This window comes from Aquila chrysaetos, chromosome 8, assembly GCF_900496995.4.
Source record: "Aquila chrysaetos chrysaetos chromosome 8, bAquChr1.4, whole genome shotgun sequence".
Lineage (NCBI taxonomy): Eukaryota > Metazoa > Chordata > Aves > Accipitriformes > Accipitridae > Aquila > Aquila chrysaetos.
This window is the reverse complement of record NC_044011.1, coordinates 11,262,039-11,283,359: the sequence shown is the minus strand read 5'-3', so window position 1 is coordinate 11,283,359 and position 21,321 is coordinate 11,262,039. Positions and strand designations below refer to the sequence as shown.

The 21,321-nt window shown below is 50.4% G+C and overlaps 1 protein-coding gene across 1 annotated transcript in view; it reads left to right on the top strand.

The window, feature by feature from the left end:
* Positions 1-13,246: 13,246 nt before the first annotated feature.
* FNDC1 (fibronectin type III domain containing 1) overlaps positions 13,247-21,321 on the top strand; it is a 74,607-nt gene continuing 66,532 nt past the window's right edge. The window contains exon 1 of the mRNA XM_030022748.1: positions 13,247-13,334. Within this exon, the coding sequence (XP_029878608.1) occupies positions 13,247-13,334 (88 nt within the window). The remainder of the gene's footprint in view (positions 13,335-21,321) is intronic.

The following is a 21,321-nucleotide window of genomic DNA, read 5'->3' as shown; positions in this document are numbered from 1 at the left end:
CTTTCTCCTAAAGCAGCAGCAGCAGAGCGGTGTCCCTCGTAGCTCGGGGTCTCATGTTCAGTGAAGCAACCCCCTTGTTCCCAGGTTGTGGGCAAAGCTGGAGTGTGTCGGCAGCGTCCTCCAGCCCATCCAGCAGTGCCAGCTGTGCCTGGTGGGCACGCTGCCCTCCGAGCCGCCTCTCCCGTGAGATCAGACGGGCAATGCCACGCCACTTTGAGGCAATCCGTCTGAGCCTACGGGTCCAATGGGGATGGGAACTGCGCGTTCAGGAAAACCTTCTTCAGGCGATGAGTCGTAAGAGCCAAATATGAGCAGCGCCTGCCGCTGAGCACTGTAGCAGAAATACTCGGCTCTTGTAGGGTGGCAGCCAGGGCTTGGGGGGGGGGATCTGGCCTTCCTCATGGCCCTGGTGACAGGAAGGTCATTCATGAAGAAATCAGGCACAACCCTTCAATGTTTTGGGGGTCGGCTTGTGCAACAGCAGTATTGTTTCCAGTCTCCAGGCTGACATGAAGATTTCGGCAATCGGGCTGCTTGGTGGGAGGGCTCTTTCTGAAGAGGAAGGGGAAGCGCAAACATCTCAGCGCTGCAGGAGACTTGCTTGAAGCGTGCGAGGAACCAGGGAGGCTCCGGCTAATTTGTGCGTGTAAAATGAGTGGGAGGGAGGAGGCTTGGCCAGGATCCTCCTTCAAAGCTGGCGTTAAATAGCCCATGCTGTGCATGGGTCACAGTGTTTAATAAGTCTGAGAGATACTTTGTCTTCATGTTCATCATGTAGCATGTTGTAAAGCACTTCGGGAAACCTTGACTTGAAAATATATATTAACATCAATTTTGGGGGGAAGGGGGAATTGTATTTTTGGGAAGATCTCTTGACTTCAAAAAAGTTGATTTGTTCTTCTTGTCTAACTAATGAAAAGTCATGTCTGGTCAACACATTTTCAATTATCTGTTTAAGATCTGCAACCACAAATAACTCAAAATATTTTAAGTCTCTGTGAATCACCCTAAAGGTTGAAAATCTTTTATCTTTCTTCCAAATGTCATTAGATACACCCACAGTTAATTCCAGGTACTAAATACCACAGGTTCAAAGTCTCCTAACTCTGCAGATCACCATCTGCACTTTACCATATTTTTGGGGTACTGTTACTGAGGGATAACATGACCTCAGCGATGTGACTGGCAGCAAATTCATGGGGTCATGCTGTGTAGCAACTGGAAGAATTAGTCTTGACTACTGAGATGCCTCTCCGCCTTGTAGCTGACAAAATCAAACACTAGTTTGAAATTCATTGCACTGGGTGCCTGCCAGAAAATGCAATGCAATGCAGTTTATTTGAATTCCAAGTGTTCTGAGCAGGGCTGAAGCTGGAGTAAACAATATCCCTAAAAAAAACATTGAGAGAGCAAAGCAGTTGCAGTCATTAAGGAAAAAGTAACCCCAAGTCATTGATCAATCTTAAGTTTTTTTCTTGCCAAATAGAGATATAACAATAGCCTGCTCTTTTAACAGAAGGACCTTAGAGAAGGAATATGCTCTACTGCTGTAAAAAATAGAGTTGCCTTCTCAGTCCTGAGTTTCCAGGAACATGAGTTTCTTGGAGGTGCCTATCGGGAACGGGCTGTCTCTTGCTCCCTGGTGCAGGAGCAGGGGAAGCATTAAGGAAAATGAGCTTGGACAAATCTCTGAATCAGCAGAGTTTATATGGGTCCAGCAGACTTTTATTAGAGCTGGGAGATGAATCCTGTGAGGCTTTCATTTTCACGAAGCACGCCTGATCCTCTCACAATGTCTGCAAGTGCCAAGCCTGGTGAGAGCCCTTTCCTCACAGGACCAGAGCTCCCTGTCCCTGTCCCCATCCCGGTCCCTGTCCCTGGGCCAGCAGCACGGGAGCTGCCCTGCAATCGCCGCTCTGAGCTGCTGGCCGTGGTGTCACCAGGCAAAGAGGAGCAGCGAGTAAGGGCAGCCCCTCCTGTGTCCTCAACGCTCCTAATTTCTGGCAGTGCTGTAGGTCCTGCTGTAGGAGTTAAGGGGAGGAGGGTGAAAAGGAGGGTCTAGAAGTTCTAAACTATACATCACGTAGCCAGGCTGTGCTGCAGGGCCTGTGTCTAGGCAACTCAGATGCCCTCTATCCCTTGGAGCTGTGATGAAAATCTGTTTATTTTGGCAAAGTGGCATAGGTCAGGGTTTTGTGCAGAGCCCCAACCTCTATCTCCGCTTGAGGCTTTTTCCAGTGCCGTGCCTCGACGTTACCACCAGCTGCAATGTGGACACACAAAAGCCAAGCAGGAACTGCAGCTTTGAAACTCGACGTGCCTTTCCAGTTCAGTGATCTTCCATTGTGGGGGGCTCAGTGCAAAGGGATAAGGCATTTTTTCCTGTTCTAGCAGCAGCCACAGGTGTGTTTAATTTGGAAGAACCCATGGTAAGAGTCGCCAAGCTGACACTAACACACCTTTTATTGGACTGCTGCTTGCCAAGATGAAGCTTTCAGGACTCAATGCTTCTTTGTGCTGACTGTGAGCTTTAGCAGCTGAAATGGTCTTGAGCCTGGTCAGCCAGGTTGCTTCTCTCATGGTGCCCATCATCAAAGTTCATGTCAGTTAGTCTTTCTCCTAGCAGTTCCCAGGATGTGAACATTGATGTCCAGGCATCACACTGGCAGAGGTCCCGTACCTCTGGGGACTGTGTGCTTCAGGCAGTCAACAACACCCAGGTTTGACAAGCTTCAGGGCTTAATTCATTTACCCACCTTTCTTTTCACCAAGTTGTCAGTCCCAGAGCTGGGCTCGGGTTTTATGATGCCATGCCAGAGCACAGGGAACTTGTTCTTGAGGCTGTAAATGTAAATTTTGCAAAGACTTTCATATGCAGCACTTGTATTCTGCGATTTTATTGCTGACTAGTTGCAGTGTTGAAAGGTGTCTGGTGAAGCAGCAAAGGCTCCAACTCTACATGGCTGAATTACATCAACTCAGTCTCACCAAGAGATGAGGAATGGGGAATCACGCCATTGTATTCTTACACTCACTGTTCTGACAAAATCACATTGTAGAGTAACACAGTGCTATCTCTGTATCCATAAACACTTAAAGGAAAATATTAATTCACTCTAGAAGCTGAAGCTGTTTAATGAAGAGGAGCAGCAATCTCTTACTGACACCCACTCTCATCATGTCAGATCATGACTGTCTATGTAGGCAGAGTACTGGAAAGAGAAGATGGAGAATCAGGATTTGGAAGCAGATGCTACCATCGTAGCATAACTGAGACACTCCTCCTGAGGCAGGCTGATAAAAAAAAAGCAAGAAAAATGACCAAATGAGAGAATCTTAGAATAAGTAGATTAATATAACTAACATCTGGAGGAGGCAGGCTGGGGTGCCATACCTTCCCAAGGTTGCAATCCCACAAACCCCTAGCTCCCAGCGTGCTCTCACCATAAAACCATTGGCCTGAATGAAGCCACGGTGCTTCCCAACTGCTCTGCTCTGCTTCGTGTGGTTAGCTCAGCCTTCACCAAAGCCCTCCTGGCTGGCTGACCTGACCAGACCTCTCAACAACCATTTTCATGGGGATTGCTCTCTGGCCCAAGGTGTGTTCACATGGCACGTGCAGGCAAAATAGCGTCTGCTTGGGGCACAGGGTTACAGCTCATGTTGTGGCATTTGGTGCCACAGGGCTGGAAACCAAACCGCCTTGCCTTGGCTTTGTGGGAAGGAGGTCCTGCTAAAATGGAGCCCAGCAGAAGTAGTGCCAGGCATTTTGCTCCCAAAAGTCAGAACTGTAGAATCATTTAGTTTGGAAAAGACTCTTAAGATCATCGAGTCCAGCCGAAGTCAAAACACCGGCCTTTCTGTGAGGAGGATGGCATGGGAAAGAGACGGTTTCAGACATAAATGACCCAAGAAGCAAGGAATGCCAGGTCTACAGCTGCCTGAAAAACCTTAGCTGCTCCTTGTTTGTGTGCAGGCATTCTTTAATGACAATCTATCTCCTCTTCTTTAGTTTTGTTTAAATGAGTCTACCAGATGGGCACACAAGAATTGAGACTGCATTGACATTCATCTGTTAATTTAATTTCACTTAAACAACTTTTTGATTTCTTCTGACAGTTGTTTTTTTTTAACCTGTACCTAGCAGCTGGATTGGGTAAATATCCCAAATAGGTTCATGAGCATGGGTCTAAACCACTTCATTATTAAAACAATGGAAATCTTTCCTTTGGTTTCAGTGGGAGGATTATCAAAGCATACAAACAGAAGTAATTAACAAACACAGTAAAGAAACTGTTTGCAGACAAGTGATCACCAGAAGAAGAGGCGAAATTTAGCAAATAAATTATTGACTACTAGTGATTTGCCCATAACAAGTATGTATTCTACCTTGTCATCTTCTTAAAAAATGAGCATTTATTTCATGTGATGCAGCTATCTGTGCTTCTGCCAACCTATGCATATGCTCGCGCTGAAGGAGGACAACCTGCAAGGAAGAGCGGTGGTTACCAGGTGCTTGTAGGAGTTTTACATGGCTGGCAGGCATTTCCTCCTCTCTTTCAGCCTCTTTTTCTCTCCGTTAGTGGCCTCCAACAGAACTGTAGACTTCAGCTCAAAAGCATTACATAATTAACATGCTTAAAACTGTTTCTGTTCAACTTGAAGTAAAATAGATGCTTAGGCTTATGCATATAAATAATCCTTGCACTTTGTGCAGATTTAATGTTAAACAGATGCCAAATGTTTACAGAACAAGGGTCTCAAATAATTTGAACAAAGTTGTGCTGAACAATGAACGCCATTGGAAGAAGTGGTCAGAAACTCTTTTAGCAGTGTTTAATGCAGCAGTCCTACTTCCTTGTGCATGAATAAAGCAAATGTCACTGGAATTCAGTGAAAGGCTGCTATGTTTTCACTTGCCTCCAAAGCTGTGATTGCAGCTTGTGTGGAAGCTAGCTTGCTGAGACACTCATCACAGCAGATGTGGCTTTAGCTGCTGAACCATGCCTGTATCGTAGCCCATGCTGCCACATCCATACCTGTACTGATGCTGGGGCCAACTCCTGCTTGCTTATGTCCAAGAGAGCTGCAGCCAGTGCTCCGGATTGCAGAGAGAAACTCTCTGTATGGAACCCTTGAGGTTCCCTATAAATATCTGGGCAACTTGGCTTACTAAAATTCTTTTTGCATGCCTCTGTCTGTCTCTTCTGTTTATAACCCTGTCTCTACAAACTGTTGGGATTACCATTTCTACCCCAGAGGCTACAGCTATCTTGCATTTGCATTAATGACAAACATTCTACAAGTCAAGAGTGAGTAAGTTTGTTTGCCAAATGCAAAAGCTGTTTCATTAGCTGGTATAATTAGCAGAGCTCAAAAGAGGATGAAAGGAGATGAGGCAAGCAGCTCTGCTAGATTGTGCCAGCTGAGGACCTGCTCCAATGATTTTTTTAGAAATCCAGAAAGCAAGCTGCTGGTATGCTACCTCTTCTGTGCTCAGGGATTCTCCAGTGTACAGTGATTATTTGTCTGGCCTCAAGTGGCTTGAGAAAGAAGCATTTGCACAAACAGGAGAGAAAGTATCAACCATCTCAAATATCCCTTGTCTTGGTTTCGGCTATAATTTAATCTTAGATGTTACACTAATGTCAGCTGGGCTAATTACAGAAAATGCCTTTCCTGCAAAAAAACAAATTCCACATTACCATAGGAACAAGTCCATGTTCATTGAAACATGGCATCCTGGTTGATTCCTGAGTAATTCACATTCTCAGTGGAATTCTGCGTTTTAAATGAAAAACCTCCAAGGCTGTACAGCACGTACAGGTGAGCGGGGTGGGTAGTTTCATCCAGGCAGATGGCTGCACTCCTGCATATTTAATGCTCTTGTCTCCCCTGGATGCACTTGCACTGGGTGAGCAGGCAAGAAACAACTGAGAGAAATGTAAACCCTTCCAGATTTGTGAACTCTGCAAAGATTCACCCTTTCCAGTATATACACCATTTTCCCTCCAGGTGGAAAGTGCAATGGTTTTCCTTATTCAGAGCTATTATTTAAAAAGCACCAGGTGGGCTTGAGCCTGCTGAGCAACGTCAGCTCCCATGGAGGGTCCTCTGCCTTCCCTCTGCCAGCCATGACCAGCTGGGGGGTGGGGGGCATGTGGGTGCTGGAGGGGCATGCGGGTGCTGTGCCTCCTGCCTTGCCAGGTACCATTTGCTCCTGAGGACAAGCTCAGACATCCCTGTCAAGGAGTACTGGCACAGCCACTTTGTCCAGTACCTACATCCGCTGCAATTCCCAAATGGCACCATGTCCAACAGGGCCTTCCTCATGCAGAAAGGCTCTTGCTACAGATTTTAGGCAGGATTTGGATTTCTGTGATGCTGAGATCCCAGACTCTAATAGATCTTTACCCAGGTTTATTTGCTAAAACTTTTGACCCAAATATTCAGATCTCTCAGTTTGGGTGTGGGTTTTTTTTTTTCCCCTAGCTGCCATGTCTTGCTAGTGCAGTTTACCTTACCTCAGGAACAGCTGCTGCCCCAGGTGAGAATTGCATATGTCTTTAACTAGTCAGTGTTCAAGTCAGTCCTTGATTCATAATCCAGAAAAGGCCTTTAAAATCTGCACCCAAGGCTCAGGTGGCATTTAACGTACAAAGCTAGCTAAGCTCAATACCCCACTGCATGACTGCCACTATTGCACTGCAGCCCCCATCCTTGAGGAGGACCCTCAGGAAGGGGAGAATCAAAGCCAAAGGGGGACAAGGTAGCAGTGCTGCTCATGGCAGCATTCAGAGCCATGATGGGAACAGTGAAAAGCAAGAAGAGGACAAAGTTGCCAATGTTGGTCACTTCAATGCAAAGCCAACAGGCTGCAACAGGCAGCAATATATTGACCATGTGGTATTACAGATGTGCCTTACTGTGAGCTGTCTGAAACCCTGTCATCTAGAGATTCCTTCTTTTTAATATGCTGCTTTGTTTTTAAAAGCCTCTCCCAGGCTCTAGCAGTCAGGTTCTAGGAGGAAATATTCCAGGAGTAGTGAAAGGCAGTTTTCTGGAGACCCCCCACAGCAAAGGGCTGGGACCAGCTCTCTCTGCTTGTCATGCTGTGCGTATGCCACCGCGTAATTTGGCTCCCTGCTTCAGTGCTAGGCTACGGTCCCCACCTTGCACATGGCTGCTTAAATCTCAGCCCACTCCCAGACTCCCGACTGGGGTGCAGTGATCACCTTGCTCCGAAACAAAACCCAGATACAGTTCTGCAGGGGGCTGCCCCATACCCAGTGTGGATGAGCGGGCACCAGGTTCGGCTCCCCATGCCGCACAGAGCCCTCCAACACCATCGCACCGTAACATCACCAGCCCACAGCATTTTGCTATAAAAATCCCATTCAGCTCACCAGTTAATACTGTCTTCCCCTCATTTCAGACACCAAATTGACAAAACACACACACATGTAACATCCGAAGGAGACCGCGTGCCCACTGTTAGCAGCAGGGACACCACCAGTGTGCTTCCGTGGGCAAGGGGGTCTGAGCAGCTCGGGTGGGAAGGCTGGAGCAGTGAGTGAGGCTGGAATCCCTGGAGCAGGTACGTCCAGCAGCAGAGGTGTAGCCTGAGACTTCAGAGCCAGCTCTGTGCTGGTCCCCCAGCAGCAGGCAAGTGGGGGCAGAGCCGTGGGCACATGGAAAAAACCCATGTGGAAAAAAACCCACGTGGGGTTGTCCTACACCAGGGTGGCCACCCAGGTAATCCCCAGCAGGTAACTCACCTGGGATAACCTGCAACAGATAATCCACTCTGCATAACTGACCCACACCAGATAATCTGCACCGGCTGCCCCACAGAGGGGAAGCGTGCCAGGGGATGGTGCCATGTCTCTTGCTCAGGCTCTGCTGTTCCCCCTCCACTCCCGCGCTGGGACCAACTCCCCAGGGCACAAACCTCCTCCTCCTTGGCCCCACACTCTCCCCACCAGGCAGCCCTTGCTGCCCCACCTGCGGGGCACCCACTGGAGACAGAGCCAGGAGCCTCCCGACACAGGGCTGGCCCCGTACCATCACCATGCTTAACGACCAGCAGGCAAACCTGCGCTGGGGGGCACAAGCACACCATCAAAATATCTGGGAAAATCCTCGTAACATTTGGTTGCCTCTCTTTCTAAAGATGTAGAACAAATACCGAACTGCTTAAGTACACCTAATAAATTATAGGCTATAGCTATTTGGCAAGTTTAAGCAATGCAAGACAATTTGTAAGTTATACAATTTTAACTTTTGTTTTTAAAGTTTCATTTATGATAGAAAAATCAGCAAGATAAGAGATCCCCCATATAGTTCTACTTTGGGGGGGGGGGGGGGGGGAGGAAATCAAATCCCCAGTGCTACAATACCTCAGGCTCCCAAAAGGGACTGGCAGATGTGCTAATGCTTCTGGCTGTACTGAACACGTTTTCATGGTATCTCAACTGTTACAACTGAGAACCCCAAAGTGATGTGCTTTAGTTCCTGTAAAAAACCCAAAATGCTATGGGGTTATGCTTCATTTCTAGCAAGACTGTGCATCCCACCTAACTTCTAGCAGAACTACCTTCTGGATAGGACTGAATGACAAAGCAGAATTAGATCCCATAAGAATCCCTTCTCAAAAATATCTCTGCTTGCAAAGTAAATTATTTATGGTAAATTGCCAGCAATTCAGTCACCTTGATGGTCTCTCCGACTGACTCCCTTAAGAGAACTAGATGAGTCCCAAAGAGAGAAAACACCAAAAAAACATGGAACTACAAGAAATGTATCAGAAACTGTATGAAGCAGCCTAATTAACACTGAAGTAGCTAGAAGAGAAATAAATTGCACAACAAAACAAAAAAAACCATGGGAGATGTGTCAATAAAAATAGATGAAGGCTATCACCTCCTCTGAAAAACCCAAGAGGAGATCTGAGCTGACTATAGACATTTTCGGGGTACCAGATACCAAACGGAAGATTAATATAAGACAGAAAACAAAAAGACTGCTCTGGAGCACAAAGATGGCTTTGGAAAAGGTTCTGACAGAGCAAGAGGCATTGTCACAGGGATTAGAGAGGTCCTGAAGGGGCCAGAGAAACCAAAGAAGGCTTAGGGATGCAGTGAGCTCACAAGGGAATTGAACAAAGTACAGATGTCCTCAAGGGACTGGGGACCCTGCAGAGGCATGCCAAATGGATGAGAGGACAGAAAGACCGACTGGGGTAATGGATGCAGACTCAGGAAGGGTTCTGAGGGGAAAAGAGGGGTGCAAAGTATCCTCCCGAGCTAAAACGGGGCTCTAGGGCATAGGGGATGTCTCGCGAGAGCTTGGCAAAGGCAGCAGAGGAGTCCCGAGGGGGCCTGAGAGACCCAAGCAGCCTCGGAGATAACAATGAGGAACTCTGAAGGGGATTGTGACAAAGTACAGATGTTGTCAGGGGGTTGGGGTCTGAATGGAGGCATCCTAAATGGCGAAGAGTAAGATAAGAGCGCTCTGAAGAGCACAACAAAATAAAATTGAAAGGAAGCTGAAGTGCTACAAGAGAGCTGTGGAGTACAGGAAAGGACTCAGAAGACATTGTTATAGAGGGTAGAGGAATTAGGAGGGGGCAGGGTGAGAAAAGAAGACTTGGAGACACTGTGAGGGTCTTGGAGTCTCAGGAGGGTATCTAGGCAAACTACAGATGACTGAGAGAGGAACCGAACGGAGACACCCTCGATGGCAGAGAGAAAGATAAAGGAGCGCTGCGTAGCAAAGACAGAAGGGAGGCTCTGATGGAACAAGAGAGAGGGAAAGGGAGATAAAGTGCTACAAGGTGCTGTGGAGATTGAGAGAGGTCTGTAATTTGGAATATGCATTCACCAAAAACCCACGACACCTAAGAAGGCCTATGTTTCCTTTTTATTAGTCGGAGGAGACATAGCTGCTATTTTGTTGATCAAGTCCATTGGGATCTGATGACGTCGATCTTTCCATTTTATTCCTAAAAACCGGATCTCCTGTGCAGGCCCCTTGACCTTACTTTGTTTTATGGTAGAACCAGCTTTCAGAAGGTTTTGGATTATTTTCTTCCCTTTCTCAAAAACTTCTGCTGTTTTGCCCCATAAGATGATGTTATCAATGTATTGCAGGTGTTCTGGAGCTTCACCCTCCTCCAGTGCAGTCTGGATTAGTCCATGGCAAATGGTGGGGCTGTGTTTCCACCCTTAGGGCAGTTGATTCCAGGTGTACTGGATGCCCCTCCAAGTGAAAGCAAACTGTGGCTGGCACTCTGGTGCCAGAGGGATTGAGAAAAATGCATTAGCGATGTAAGCTGTGGTGTACCACTTGGCTGCCTTTGACTCTCGTTCATATTGAAGTTCTAGCATGTCCGGCACGGCAGCACTCAGCGGTGCTGTGACTTCATTCAGGCCACGATAGTCAACTGTTAGTCTCCACACTCCATTAGACTTTCGCACCGGCCATATGGAACTCTTAAAGGGTGAGCGAGTTTTGCTGATGACTCCTTGGCTCTCCAGTTGGCGAATCAACTTATGGGTGGGAATCAGGGAGTCTCGGTTGGTGTGATATTGCTGCCAGTGCACCGTTGTGGTAGCAACTGGCATTTTTTGTTCTTCAACCCTCAGCAACCCCACAACTGAAGGGTCTTGAGAGAGACAAGGCAGGGTAGACAGCTGTTTAATTCCCTCCGTCTCCAAGGCAGCTATACCAAAAGCCCATCGATACCCCTTTGGGTCCTTAAAATACCCTCTCTAGGTAGTCTATGCCAAGCATGCACGGAGTCTCTGGACAAGTGACAATGGGGTGTTTCTGCCACTCATTCCCAGTTAGACTTACTTCAGCCTCCAGTACAGTTAGCTGTTGGGATCCCCCTGTCACACCAGCAATACAAATGAGTTCTGCCCCTTTACAACTTGATGGCATTAGAGTACACTGTGCGCCGGTGTCTACCAGATCCTTGTACTCCTGTGGGTCTAACGTGCCAGGCCATCGAATCCACACAGTCCAATAGACCCGGTTATCCCTTTCCTCCACCTGGCTGGAGGCAGGGCCCTTCTAATCCTGGACAGAATATTTGTTACTCACTTCTTGTAAAAATGACTTAGAAGTCCCTTCAAGAGTATCAGAAGTAAGATCAGCCCTTCTACTCTGTCTGGAAACTGGAGCGGCATTTTTCCTGGAAGAATCCCCTTTTGTGGTGGTTTTTCCTCACAACTCACGTACCCGTGCATCTAGGACCGAGGTAGGTTTTCCATCCCACTTCCTCATGTCCTCTCTGTGGCCATGCAGGTAAAACCACAGGGCACCTTGTGGTGTGTACCTTCTATATTCTCTCTTGAGCAGAGGAACGCTCACTCCTAATCACTGAGATGAATTTTCGATCAGTTTTTGGACTTTTTGCACGGTTTTTCCACAGCTGAGTCTCAGGCTTATAGGGAGGAAGAGAGATTTTCTTCGTATTGCCAGAGCTGGTGAGCCATTTCATTCATCATCAGTGCCTCTTCGTCTTTTCCAGGTCAGTACTGCCAATGGGTTGGCATACGATGATGGTGCGTTCCATACAAACTTCCACCATGTGTGTTGTGTGCATTGGACTTCGTCTGGAGGAGAAGGGGAAGATGAAGGGAGGTGTCTCCTCTGTGGATTGGCTCTCTGAGGAGAAAAGGTAAAAGGTGTAATTATTAATAGTTTCTGGTAGATGGCTCCCGCAGTACAGAGGTGACGGCAATGCTGAGTACAAATACCAGATTAGTTTCATGACCAGCAATTCTATCGTATCATAAGCCAGTGTTACAAAGTACAATAACATAACTTTAGCCCAGTTCCCACAGGTGATAAACAGCACAACAGGGAGCATATACTGCAAGTAAGGTATTACAAAATGCAACTTTAACAAGCACACCAACTTTGAGAGCAAATAAATCAACATTGCCAGCAGGGACCATTGAACCAATATAATGAATGCTTGTAACAAACTTGTTCTAATGCATTCCAGTCAGATCTGTCGTTATCTCAACCCTTTGAGCCCCACGTTGGGTGCCAAAAAAGACTGTCATGGTTTAACCCCAGCCAGCAGCTAAGCACCATGCAGCTGCTCGCTCACTACCCCCCCCCCCCGCAGTGGGATGGGGGAGAGAATTGAAAAAAAAAAAAAGTAAAACTCCTGGGTAAAGATAAAGACAGTATAATAGGACAGAAAGAAAGAAAATAATAATGATAATAACAATAAAATGACAACAATAATAAAAAAAGAATTGGAATATCCAAAACAAGTGATGCACAGTGCAATTGCTTACCACTCACTGACCAATGCCCAGTTATTTCCTGTGCAGTGATCTCCCCTCCTGGCCAGCTCCCCCCAGTTTACATACTGGACATGACATCAAACGGTATGGAATACCCCTTTGGCCAGTTTGGGTCAGCTGTCCTGGCTGTGTCCCCTCACAACATGTTGTGCCCCTCCAGCTTTCTCTCTGGCTGGGCATGAGAAGCTGAAAAACCCTTGACTTGGTATAAACACGACTTAGCAACAACTGAAGACAGCAGTGTGTTATCAACATTCTTCTCATACTGAAGCCAAGACATAGCGCTGTACCAGGTACAAGCAAGGCAATTAACGCTGTCCCAGCCGAAAGCGGGACGCGTGGGCAGGAGCTGGGGTGCAGGTGGGAGGGATGGGCACCCGCCCCGTGCGTGGGAGAAGGGTGGTGGGCGAGCCGTGCCTGCCTGCGCCCGCCCGGGGCTGAACCCCGACCCCGGCCGCGAGGGCTCAGTGCCACAGGGGACGCGACCACAGGGAGCACGGTGCGTGTGTAACACGCGTGGGCCGCCTGAAACTCCCGCGGGTGCCGAGGGACGGGCGCAGGGCTCGGCGTCTCGCCGGGGCGAAGTCTTCCCAAGCAGCCAGGTGAGCGCGCCGTACGCAGGGGCAGGGGGATGCTACCGGGACCGACGGCCCGGGGCGGGGCGGCCGTACCGGGGCGGGCGGCGGGTACCGGGCGGGCCGGGGCGGGGGGGGGGGGGGGGGGGGGGGGGGCCGACGCCCGCCCGCCTCCGCGGGGCCGCCCCGCTGCAGTCTCCCGGCAGCCCGGGAGGAGGAGACGGCGGGGCGCGCAGGAAGGAGCGGGGCAGCCCCGCGGAGACGGACGCCGGGCGGGCGGCAGCTCCGCGTCCCCCCCCCCCCCGCCGCCGCTCCCGCCGCCCGCGCCCCGCGGCCCCCGGCCCCATGGCAGGGCCCGCCGCCCCCCGCCGCCCGCCGCGGCCCTGGGCCGCCCTGCTGCTCCTCGCCGCCCTGCTGCCCGCCGCCGCACCAGGTAGGCAGCCCGGCGGTACCTCCGCTCTGCGGGCGCGGGGCTGAGCCTCCGCTGGCCCACGCGTGTCGCCGCCGGCCCCTGCGCCCGCTGCGGGCGCCCTGCTGCGGCGGCATCGTGGGGGGACGCCCGGGCCGGGCCGGGCCGGGCCGAGCCGAGCCGAGCCGGGCCGGGCCGGGCCGGGCCGCCTCCCGTGCCCCGGCGCCGCGGCTGAGGCACCTGCCGCTGCCCCGTGTTTGTGCCGGTGCCTCCGGGGCGGGCGGCTCGGCCGCCGCAGCGCTGCCCCCCCGCAGGCAGGGGAGGGGGACCCGAGCGGAGGGAGGGGAGGCTGCAAAGCCGGGCAAGCCCCGGCACTGAGGGTCTGGGGGACCCCCGCGGCTCTCGGAGACCGGGACACCCCCCCCTCCCGCAGCTCAGCCCGCTGCGGCTCGGCTGCGCTTGGGGCAGCTCCGGGGCGCGGGGCTGCAGCCCGCAAGGATGCTCCCGGTCAAACGGAGGGCTGCTCCCCTCTTGCCTTTAGCCCGTGGGTGCCTTATTCCCGCTGGCACCGGGTGCCGGTCCCTTCGTCCCGTCTGGGCTCGCCGGGAGAGCCCCGCTTGCGCGGTTAACGGCGTTGACAGCGGGCAGCTCCCCTGCGGAGCATCTCCCTGGAAAGTCAGGCGAGATCCCTCTTTTCTTCATTCCCACCGCCGGAGCCCTGTGGATCGGACCCTGGATCAGCCTGGGCGAGGCTGGGGCTGCTGTCGGGACTCCCCGGGCTCTCAGCCTCTGGTTAAAACTGCTCTGGAGGTGGGGTTGTGTGCTGGGGTGGCAGACCTTCCCCGTCCTTCCCCGTGTGTAAGTTACAGCGTACGTGAACTGCAGCCCCTGCGGCACTGTTTGCACCGCAGGCAATGCTGAGCCCCGAATCTGTCTTAGCTTGTGCTCACAAGGTGTTTGCACCAGAGCCGCGGCTAGAGACAGGGTATAGAGGGACATAACGGAGGCACTTCAGCACCAGATTTTAACTGCTGAGGTTACATCGGCCGGGACGGTACGGGGACACCTGCTGCCTGGCTCTGGATGTGGTGGCTGTCTCATCTCCAGCCTGGTGCTGTAGTTGCAGAGCAGCCAGCCAAGGACGGTAGTATCTCGCCCCCCAGCAGCTCTGGGCTGGGCAGGAGAGCCCAGGACCTAATGTCACCCGCAGCTCCTGGTGAGTTTTAGCGTGCAGCTAAACAAACTGGAAAGATCTGCTTAACCTGGAGCAAGGAAAAGATCTCTGAGCCTGGTTTGAAGACCCTGTGCGGGCCTCTCTCTCTTCGTGGGCTGCCGAAGGTGCGCGGCTCGCAGGGTGCATGGTCGCAGAGTAGTGGCGGGGTGTGTTTGCAGGAGGCTGAGGGCAGAGCAGCTTTGCTGGCAGGTACCCATGTATCCACTGCTGTCTCTCTTCCCATGACGTGCTGTGCCTGTCCAGCTTAAGCCTGGGATCACTCTCCTGGAAGTGGATTTGTAGTAGCGCTCCTCTGTGGCAGTGGGAAATGGAGGGGGAACTGCATCTGCTGTCCCTGGGGCTGCCTGCTGGCAAGTGAGAGGGGAAGGAGGGAAGGGAGCAGGGGAGTTTGTGTGCTGGTAGCATGGGCAACATCCATCGGAAATGTCACAGCCTCTGAGGAGAAATGCTAGCTGTTGAGCACAGGCAGGCTTTTGCTTCTCTGACTGTGTAATGTCTAAAGTGATTCTACGGGAGTCTGCAACTTCACTGAAAATTTTGGATGTAACATCCATGCAGTCTTTCTTCGTTTGCAGTCCCACACCAATGCGCTGTAAAACCACGCCAATTTCTGAACAAACCCAAATGTCTTGGCATAGCGCTGCGCAGAGCTCTGCGTGCTTCCCAGCTACGGACCTCTGGAGTGCACCAAAACCTGCTGGAGTGGGAACGCTGAGCTCTTAACCCCAGAGCAGCTATACAGGACTGGGTGTGGGCTGCACGTGTGCTCCTTGTCCCTGGTGGTATGCTGGCCACGCTGAGTGGGCACCACTTTCCTTCTCCAGTCTAGAGAGTAGTTTATAAGCCACTGAACCCGGACTGTGCCCTGAACAAGTGCAGTCTCAGGCAGGAGGGCTGGTGGGTGCTGGAGTCCTTTCTCAGGGGGGTAAAAGCTATTGCTGAGTGCCTTTGCTGCCTTTGACCCTGCTTCTCATCTTCTAGCTGTGTTTGAAATGGTCCCTTCCCATCCTCCTTTCCTCCTCGCCTTTCCAGCACTCACTCTGTCCAGGTGACCTGTCCCAAACTCACTCTGCACTTTGGAGCCTTTGCCCAAGGGCCGTGTCTGGGAGACGGGGAGGCTGCCTTGGCTCAGCGCAGGGGCTTCGACAAAGGAAATGAAAGAGCCCTTCAATTTTTGTCCAGGGAAAGAAAGAAAAGGTTTTTTCCCAGTGAGGGTCTGGCATTGGGCTGGTGCTGTCATTGATGGTGCTTCTCTTTATCAAAATGGAACGTCTGCCCAGCATTGCTGTGGGCAGCCTCTCGGGCCAAGGAAGCATAAGAGAAGAGTGTTGTACTAGAGCCAGCTTAGGGGCAGATCCCATTTGTGTATTGCCAAGAGAGGTTTTTGTTGCTTGCTGCCAGAACCCGTGTGTGGAAGGATGGATACTGGCGGCGGAAAGCAGTCCTCCTGTAGAAACCCTCCTTGGTTGCTTTTATACAAACAATATTCAAGCACCACCTGTGGCCGGTCGGAGAAATTTGGGAAGGAACCCAAACAGAACCCAACAGAAGAGGCTGTGCTCAGAGCGAGAGCCTTTCTGACAGCAGCACTAACTCTCATTTTCCCTCCTTGTCTAGACTGTGTGACATAAACAGAGAAAGCAGAAGGGTCTCCAACGGAATTTTCCACTTCATTTAGCTCTAAGGAATGTATCTTCTCAGTTATGTAGGACAATGCTGTAATGGTCTTAACTGTATAGCTCTGTACCAGCCTCTGGGTGTGTCAGAGGTATGAAAGCCCTTGTGCCGTCCAAGTCTGTAATTCCAGCTCTTCAGACAGCACATGCTTTGAGGCTGGCTGGACATGTGGTTAAGAAGATGCTTTCAGAAGCTGATCTATACAGAAAGAAAATAGAGGGGGTCTGAGTAGATCGTGCAGCAGAACAAAGACGTGGCATGCTTTCTCTCTGCCAGCAGAGGGAATGGGATCTTGTCTGTATGATCCAGTGCGTTGAGTGGGCATTCATATGTCCCAAAAATACAGCTCCTTCCTCAGACACACTCAGTGCTCAAGTGACTTTGATATTTCTCATGCAGGACACTGAAACAGGAAAAGTGCCTTCTGAGTCTCAAGATAACTGAGGTTGGACTTCATGTCTGCACCAAGTTGTGTGTAGCTATCTGCAGGTGGTCTGTTGTCTTCAGTTCAATGAAGCGAAGCAGTATTTTCAGCAGGCTCAGTTTCTGGTGCATGTCCAGGACCTGGACCCATGGTTTCTCCAGGGAGAAGCTGTGTCACCCAGCTCTCTCCATCACTGGGGAAGTGCTCCGGAGTGTGGCTAAGGTGGCATTGGGATGTGCTGGCATCAGGCATTGGGTCTCTTAAATTTACACTGCTGCAGCTCAGGTATAACCAGGAACCTTTCCTGACCAAAGACCTCCAGAGTGAGCCTGTGATTAGTAGCCTGAGCGTTATCCCAAATATTCAAAAACCTGCAGCCAAACCAGTACCTTTTTTTTTCTTTTTAGTTTTGAGATGTTAGGAGTTTGTTTAACTGGAGTTACCTGTCTTCATAAATTAGTATTCCTTAACTCCCCCCTCGCCTGCCCAAGCGAACCAGCCATAACTAGGTGCATGCATGTATCACGGGAACATTTACCACTTGTTGCTCGTGTGATTTCTGCTGAGGGGAAGGAGGGAGCACAGATGTTTAGCTATGCCTCCTGTAGACCGCTAATGCACTAAGCAGGTGAAGTGCTCACTTCTCCAGAGGGAATGGCGTAGACATCGATGTGCCTTCGTCTTGGGAAGCTCTGTGCTGCTGTTTTCTCCCTGAAGTCGCAAGCGTACTGCACTCTTGTGCAGCCTTGAGAGGGCAGTCCCAGCCCTGCAGACACTGCGCTGATCCCTCAGGCAGGTACCAGCACTCCCTGTTGTGCCTTTCTCGTCCCCAAATCGCCACTTGTCTTTTCTGTTTTACAGCCCCGTGAAGCAGCAACGGTTTCACTGGTGTGTTGCGCTACAGGATTGCTTTTATTCCTTGAGCGCAGTTGAAATTTTATTTGTGTGGAACTATGAGTGTTTTCCTTATTCCCCAAGATGAGAGATTGCTTCGCCTCTGCAGCCCACACCCCTGCCCAGCACGGGAGAGAGGGATGAACCGCTGGGTTGTGAGGCAGTGAAATCCAGAGGGGAGCAGCGGATCTTGAAGCTGGGGAGATCCTTTCCCTCTGGCTCATGAGGAGCCCAAGTATTCTGCTTCCATGTGGGCTGAGAACTTGCATTGAGGCTATGTTTGCACTGACACCGTAGCCTCTGAGGAGTGGTATGGCTTACGTTTTCAGGGCAATAGAGGAGTGATGGGTCTCTTGAAGAAATGGGAGGTCGCCTGGAAGATCCTTTGCTATGCGTGACCCAGTATAAAGCCTTTGAAATCACGTTTATATTTTCTTATACGTGTTTGCTATACTGCCGCTTATTCTGCTGCGCTGTTGGCTGCAAAACCTACAGTGTGTGTCAAATGTTCACAAACTGCAGTGCCAAAATAAGCACTGCCAAGATCAAGACAGTGGCTTAAAAAGCACAAGATTTAAAAAATAAGAACTGCTGAGATCTTTTGCTTTGCTGTCTGTTCTCTGAGTCTCGGGACACACGTTTCTAAGCTTTCCTCCACACCCTGGATGTCTAGGGATTTAGAGGGACGGTATGGTTTAGTCTGCATCTGCGCTGCCTGCCTCTTACCAAAGAGGCATTTAGACGAGCAAGGGGATTTTGCACTGACTCTGTACCTGGCTAGGTGGACTCCTGATGCTCTGATCCCAGCTCTCGCATTTATTCCTACTTGCAGGCACCAGCAGCATTTGCCTGCAGCACCTCTGTAGTTGGATTCATTTCCTTTGGGGGCATACAAGCACCTGGAAAGTGTCAGGTTTCCCTGGTTCCTCTAAACTTTAGACAAGCTTGTAATGAAAAGGAGCTTTTTCTATGGCGGACCACACGGTTGAGTGCTTAACTACTATACTGGTAGCAGAGTTAACAAGAGCAACATCAAACTGTTTACATGGCGGCCCCTTCATTGCATGGTCTTGTCTTGCCTGGGGAGGTGGGAGGTTGTGCTGACAGCTCCTGTGCCTGCGGTCCTCAGCAAGACCTGTACAGGCTGCTGAGCTCCCTCTGCCTCCTTCATCGTGGAGCGGGTCCTGGTACCCACCTCTCTCCAGACCTCTCCTCCTGTGTCCTGCCCTCCTAAGGCACGTGGCTTCTGGGTTTCTGACGCGCATAGCTCTGCAGACACTGATTCCTCCTCCCTGGTTCCCTGGGACTGCTCTCTGGGATGTAATGTAATCTCTTCCTCTGCCCCTCAGAGTTTCTGCAAATATATGTTCAAGCTTCAGCATGTTTTGTACCGATCACAGCATTTTCAGGACGGTTAAAATCTGTGTAGGTTCTATCATACACTTCCCGAGCAGCAGTCACCCTACCTCACTCTCATCGAACTCATAACCCCTGGCCCGCTGTTAGCCCTTCACAAATTACATCTGTGCTGTGGGACGCAGGAGCTCTTCTGCGTGCCAGGTCGGGGTGCGCACCCTGGCTGTGTCACAACCCCGTGCTGCGCTAAGAACTGACCGCGCTTCAGTGCCTCTGAAATCGGTCTGCGCCTCTGGCTCCGTTTTGGTGTAGGTGCTTGCATTTGGCAGAGTTGGTCTATACTTAAAGCAAATAGCCCCAACGAGTGGAGAAACAAGGAAAGGTGGAAGAAAGACCCAAGTCATGTAGAAACTGCGTGCTCTAAACAGAGAGCTTTTCCTAAACAGAGGTAATATTGTTAGTTGCATCAGATGAAATACTGAAATCCTGTTACAAGGAAGGCGGTCCAAGCTGCTTCTCGCCCTGGAAGAAAACCTAAAGGGTACATCCAGATTTAACTATGTACGTATTAGAAAGCAATCTGGAGAAGTGTGTGTTTTAAATCACCCCTCTTCAGTGAGTAACTTGATCATCAAATCAGCTCTTCATTAAACAGAGTAAATTACTCTTTGAGGACTGTGGAGTGTGTTCATATTTCATTGTTCCAGTGCAGCTATTTCACTATTACTCAGTCATCAAGTCCTCTTGGGCATCTTGCAATGGTCCCAGTTCCAGCAAATCTTTCCGACTGTTGTATTTCTCTGGCATTAAACTGATTGTTTTTCCACTGGCGGAGTCAGTTGTTCTTAATATATACATCTGCTGTAAAATAAGAGGCAACTCTTCAAATGGTTATTTGTCGTCATGTTTACTCTAAAGTTGGCTGCAATATTTTGGCTGAAACTTTTTTTGGGGAGAAAGTGCAGAACTGCTGGAGCTGCAATGTTAGTTTTTCCTCGTCTCTAAAAAGAAGACCAAAATAAGAGAAATTGAACAGACAATATAATTAGTTGTGGTACTCTGCAGTGAAGTGCTTTATCCCTCCTCTCAGAGTGGCATCCTTGGAAGGGCGTACACCGTGGGAAGGGCTTTACTTGGTAACAGGCAACAACTACTGAGTTTACCTTAAAACTCCCGCAACAGCAAGCAGCAGATGTGACTGGCAAACCATTCTGCCGTGGCTGGTGGCTCACAACACCCAGCTCCCAGCCCGAGCCCTGCCACCCAGCTGGCCAGCCCTCACAGAGCCCCCGGATGCTCCCGCTGCCGAAGGAGGGGAGCGTGGGAGCAGCACCCCACGCCCACCCCTGCTGCCCCTCCGGCAGCGTCAGAAGCAGCCAGCCCTGGGCGTTTGCCCTCTGGTCTCTGCTCTCCGGTAGCAGAAGTAGCCAGGCTTTGTGTTTTCAGCCTTGGGAAGACAGCATTTAGTTTTGCCTGTGCTGCTGAGGTCCTTGGGCCAGAGCATCGCAGCATGAAGGCTGCGGCCAGATAGATGGAGGGCTGGATTTAGATGCTGTTATTTCTGCTGGGTAGTGTCTTGCTTCACATGGCAGCCCCGCTGAAATACCTAACAGCATCAGAATCCATCCCTGCATGAACAGTTGAGCTGCACTTTCACGTAATCTGAATGCCTTTCCCTTTCATCACCTTTTGAAGCCATGCCGAGTTTGGTGACATAATTGTGTGGTCTTTAGCATCGTATGCTTTGCAGATGGCCCCGCAGCTCACGCACGGAGAGGTTGTAGCAGCATGAAGCCAACAGCGGTCCAGGGACTTGGCAGAAGGCTTGCCGGACTTTGCAGGAGTGGGTGCTGTGGGTTATTTGTTCGCAGCCTTACCGTCTGCGTCAGCTGAGCTTCGCGTCGCCTTCTCTCCTCCCTGTGCTGTCGGTTTGACGTTTCTGGTCTCTCAAAGTAAATGTATTATAAACAATTTAAGAGCGAATGGCAGTGATGGAAAGGCTCCATCTGGCTCGGCTGGGCTGAGACTTCAGCCTGATTTCAGGTTGCATATATTTTTAATATACATATTTGGTAAGTGTCTGAGGTCTTATTACTGGGGAGGCGGGCTGGCGATCACAAGACCTGGTTACATTCATAGGTCCGGGACAAACTTTTCAAGTGACATCTCACCTTTTCTGGGCTCCGTTGGCCCTGTTTTAAAAATTAGTTGAATGTTTTTTCCCACACTGTGGTGCTGGAGAACTGCCCAATCTAAGCTGCTGTTCTCTTCTACTTGAAGCTTTTGAAACAAGAAGTAATGACTGAAATCTTTTGTGAGATGCTCAGTAGTATCTCTGCAGGGTTTTATCAAACCTCAGTAAGAGGCTGTTGGTTTTGTACTGTCATCGCACATAGCATCCCTGCAAAGCAGTGAGCTGACTGTCC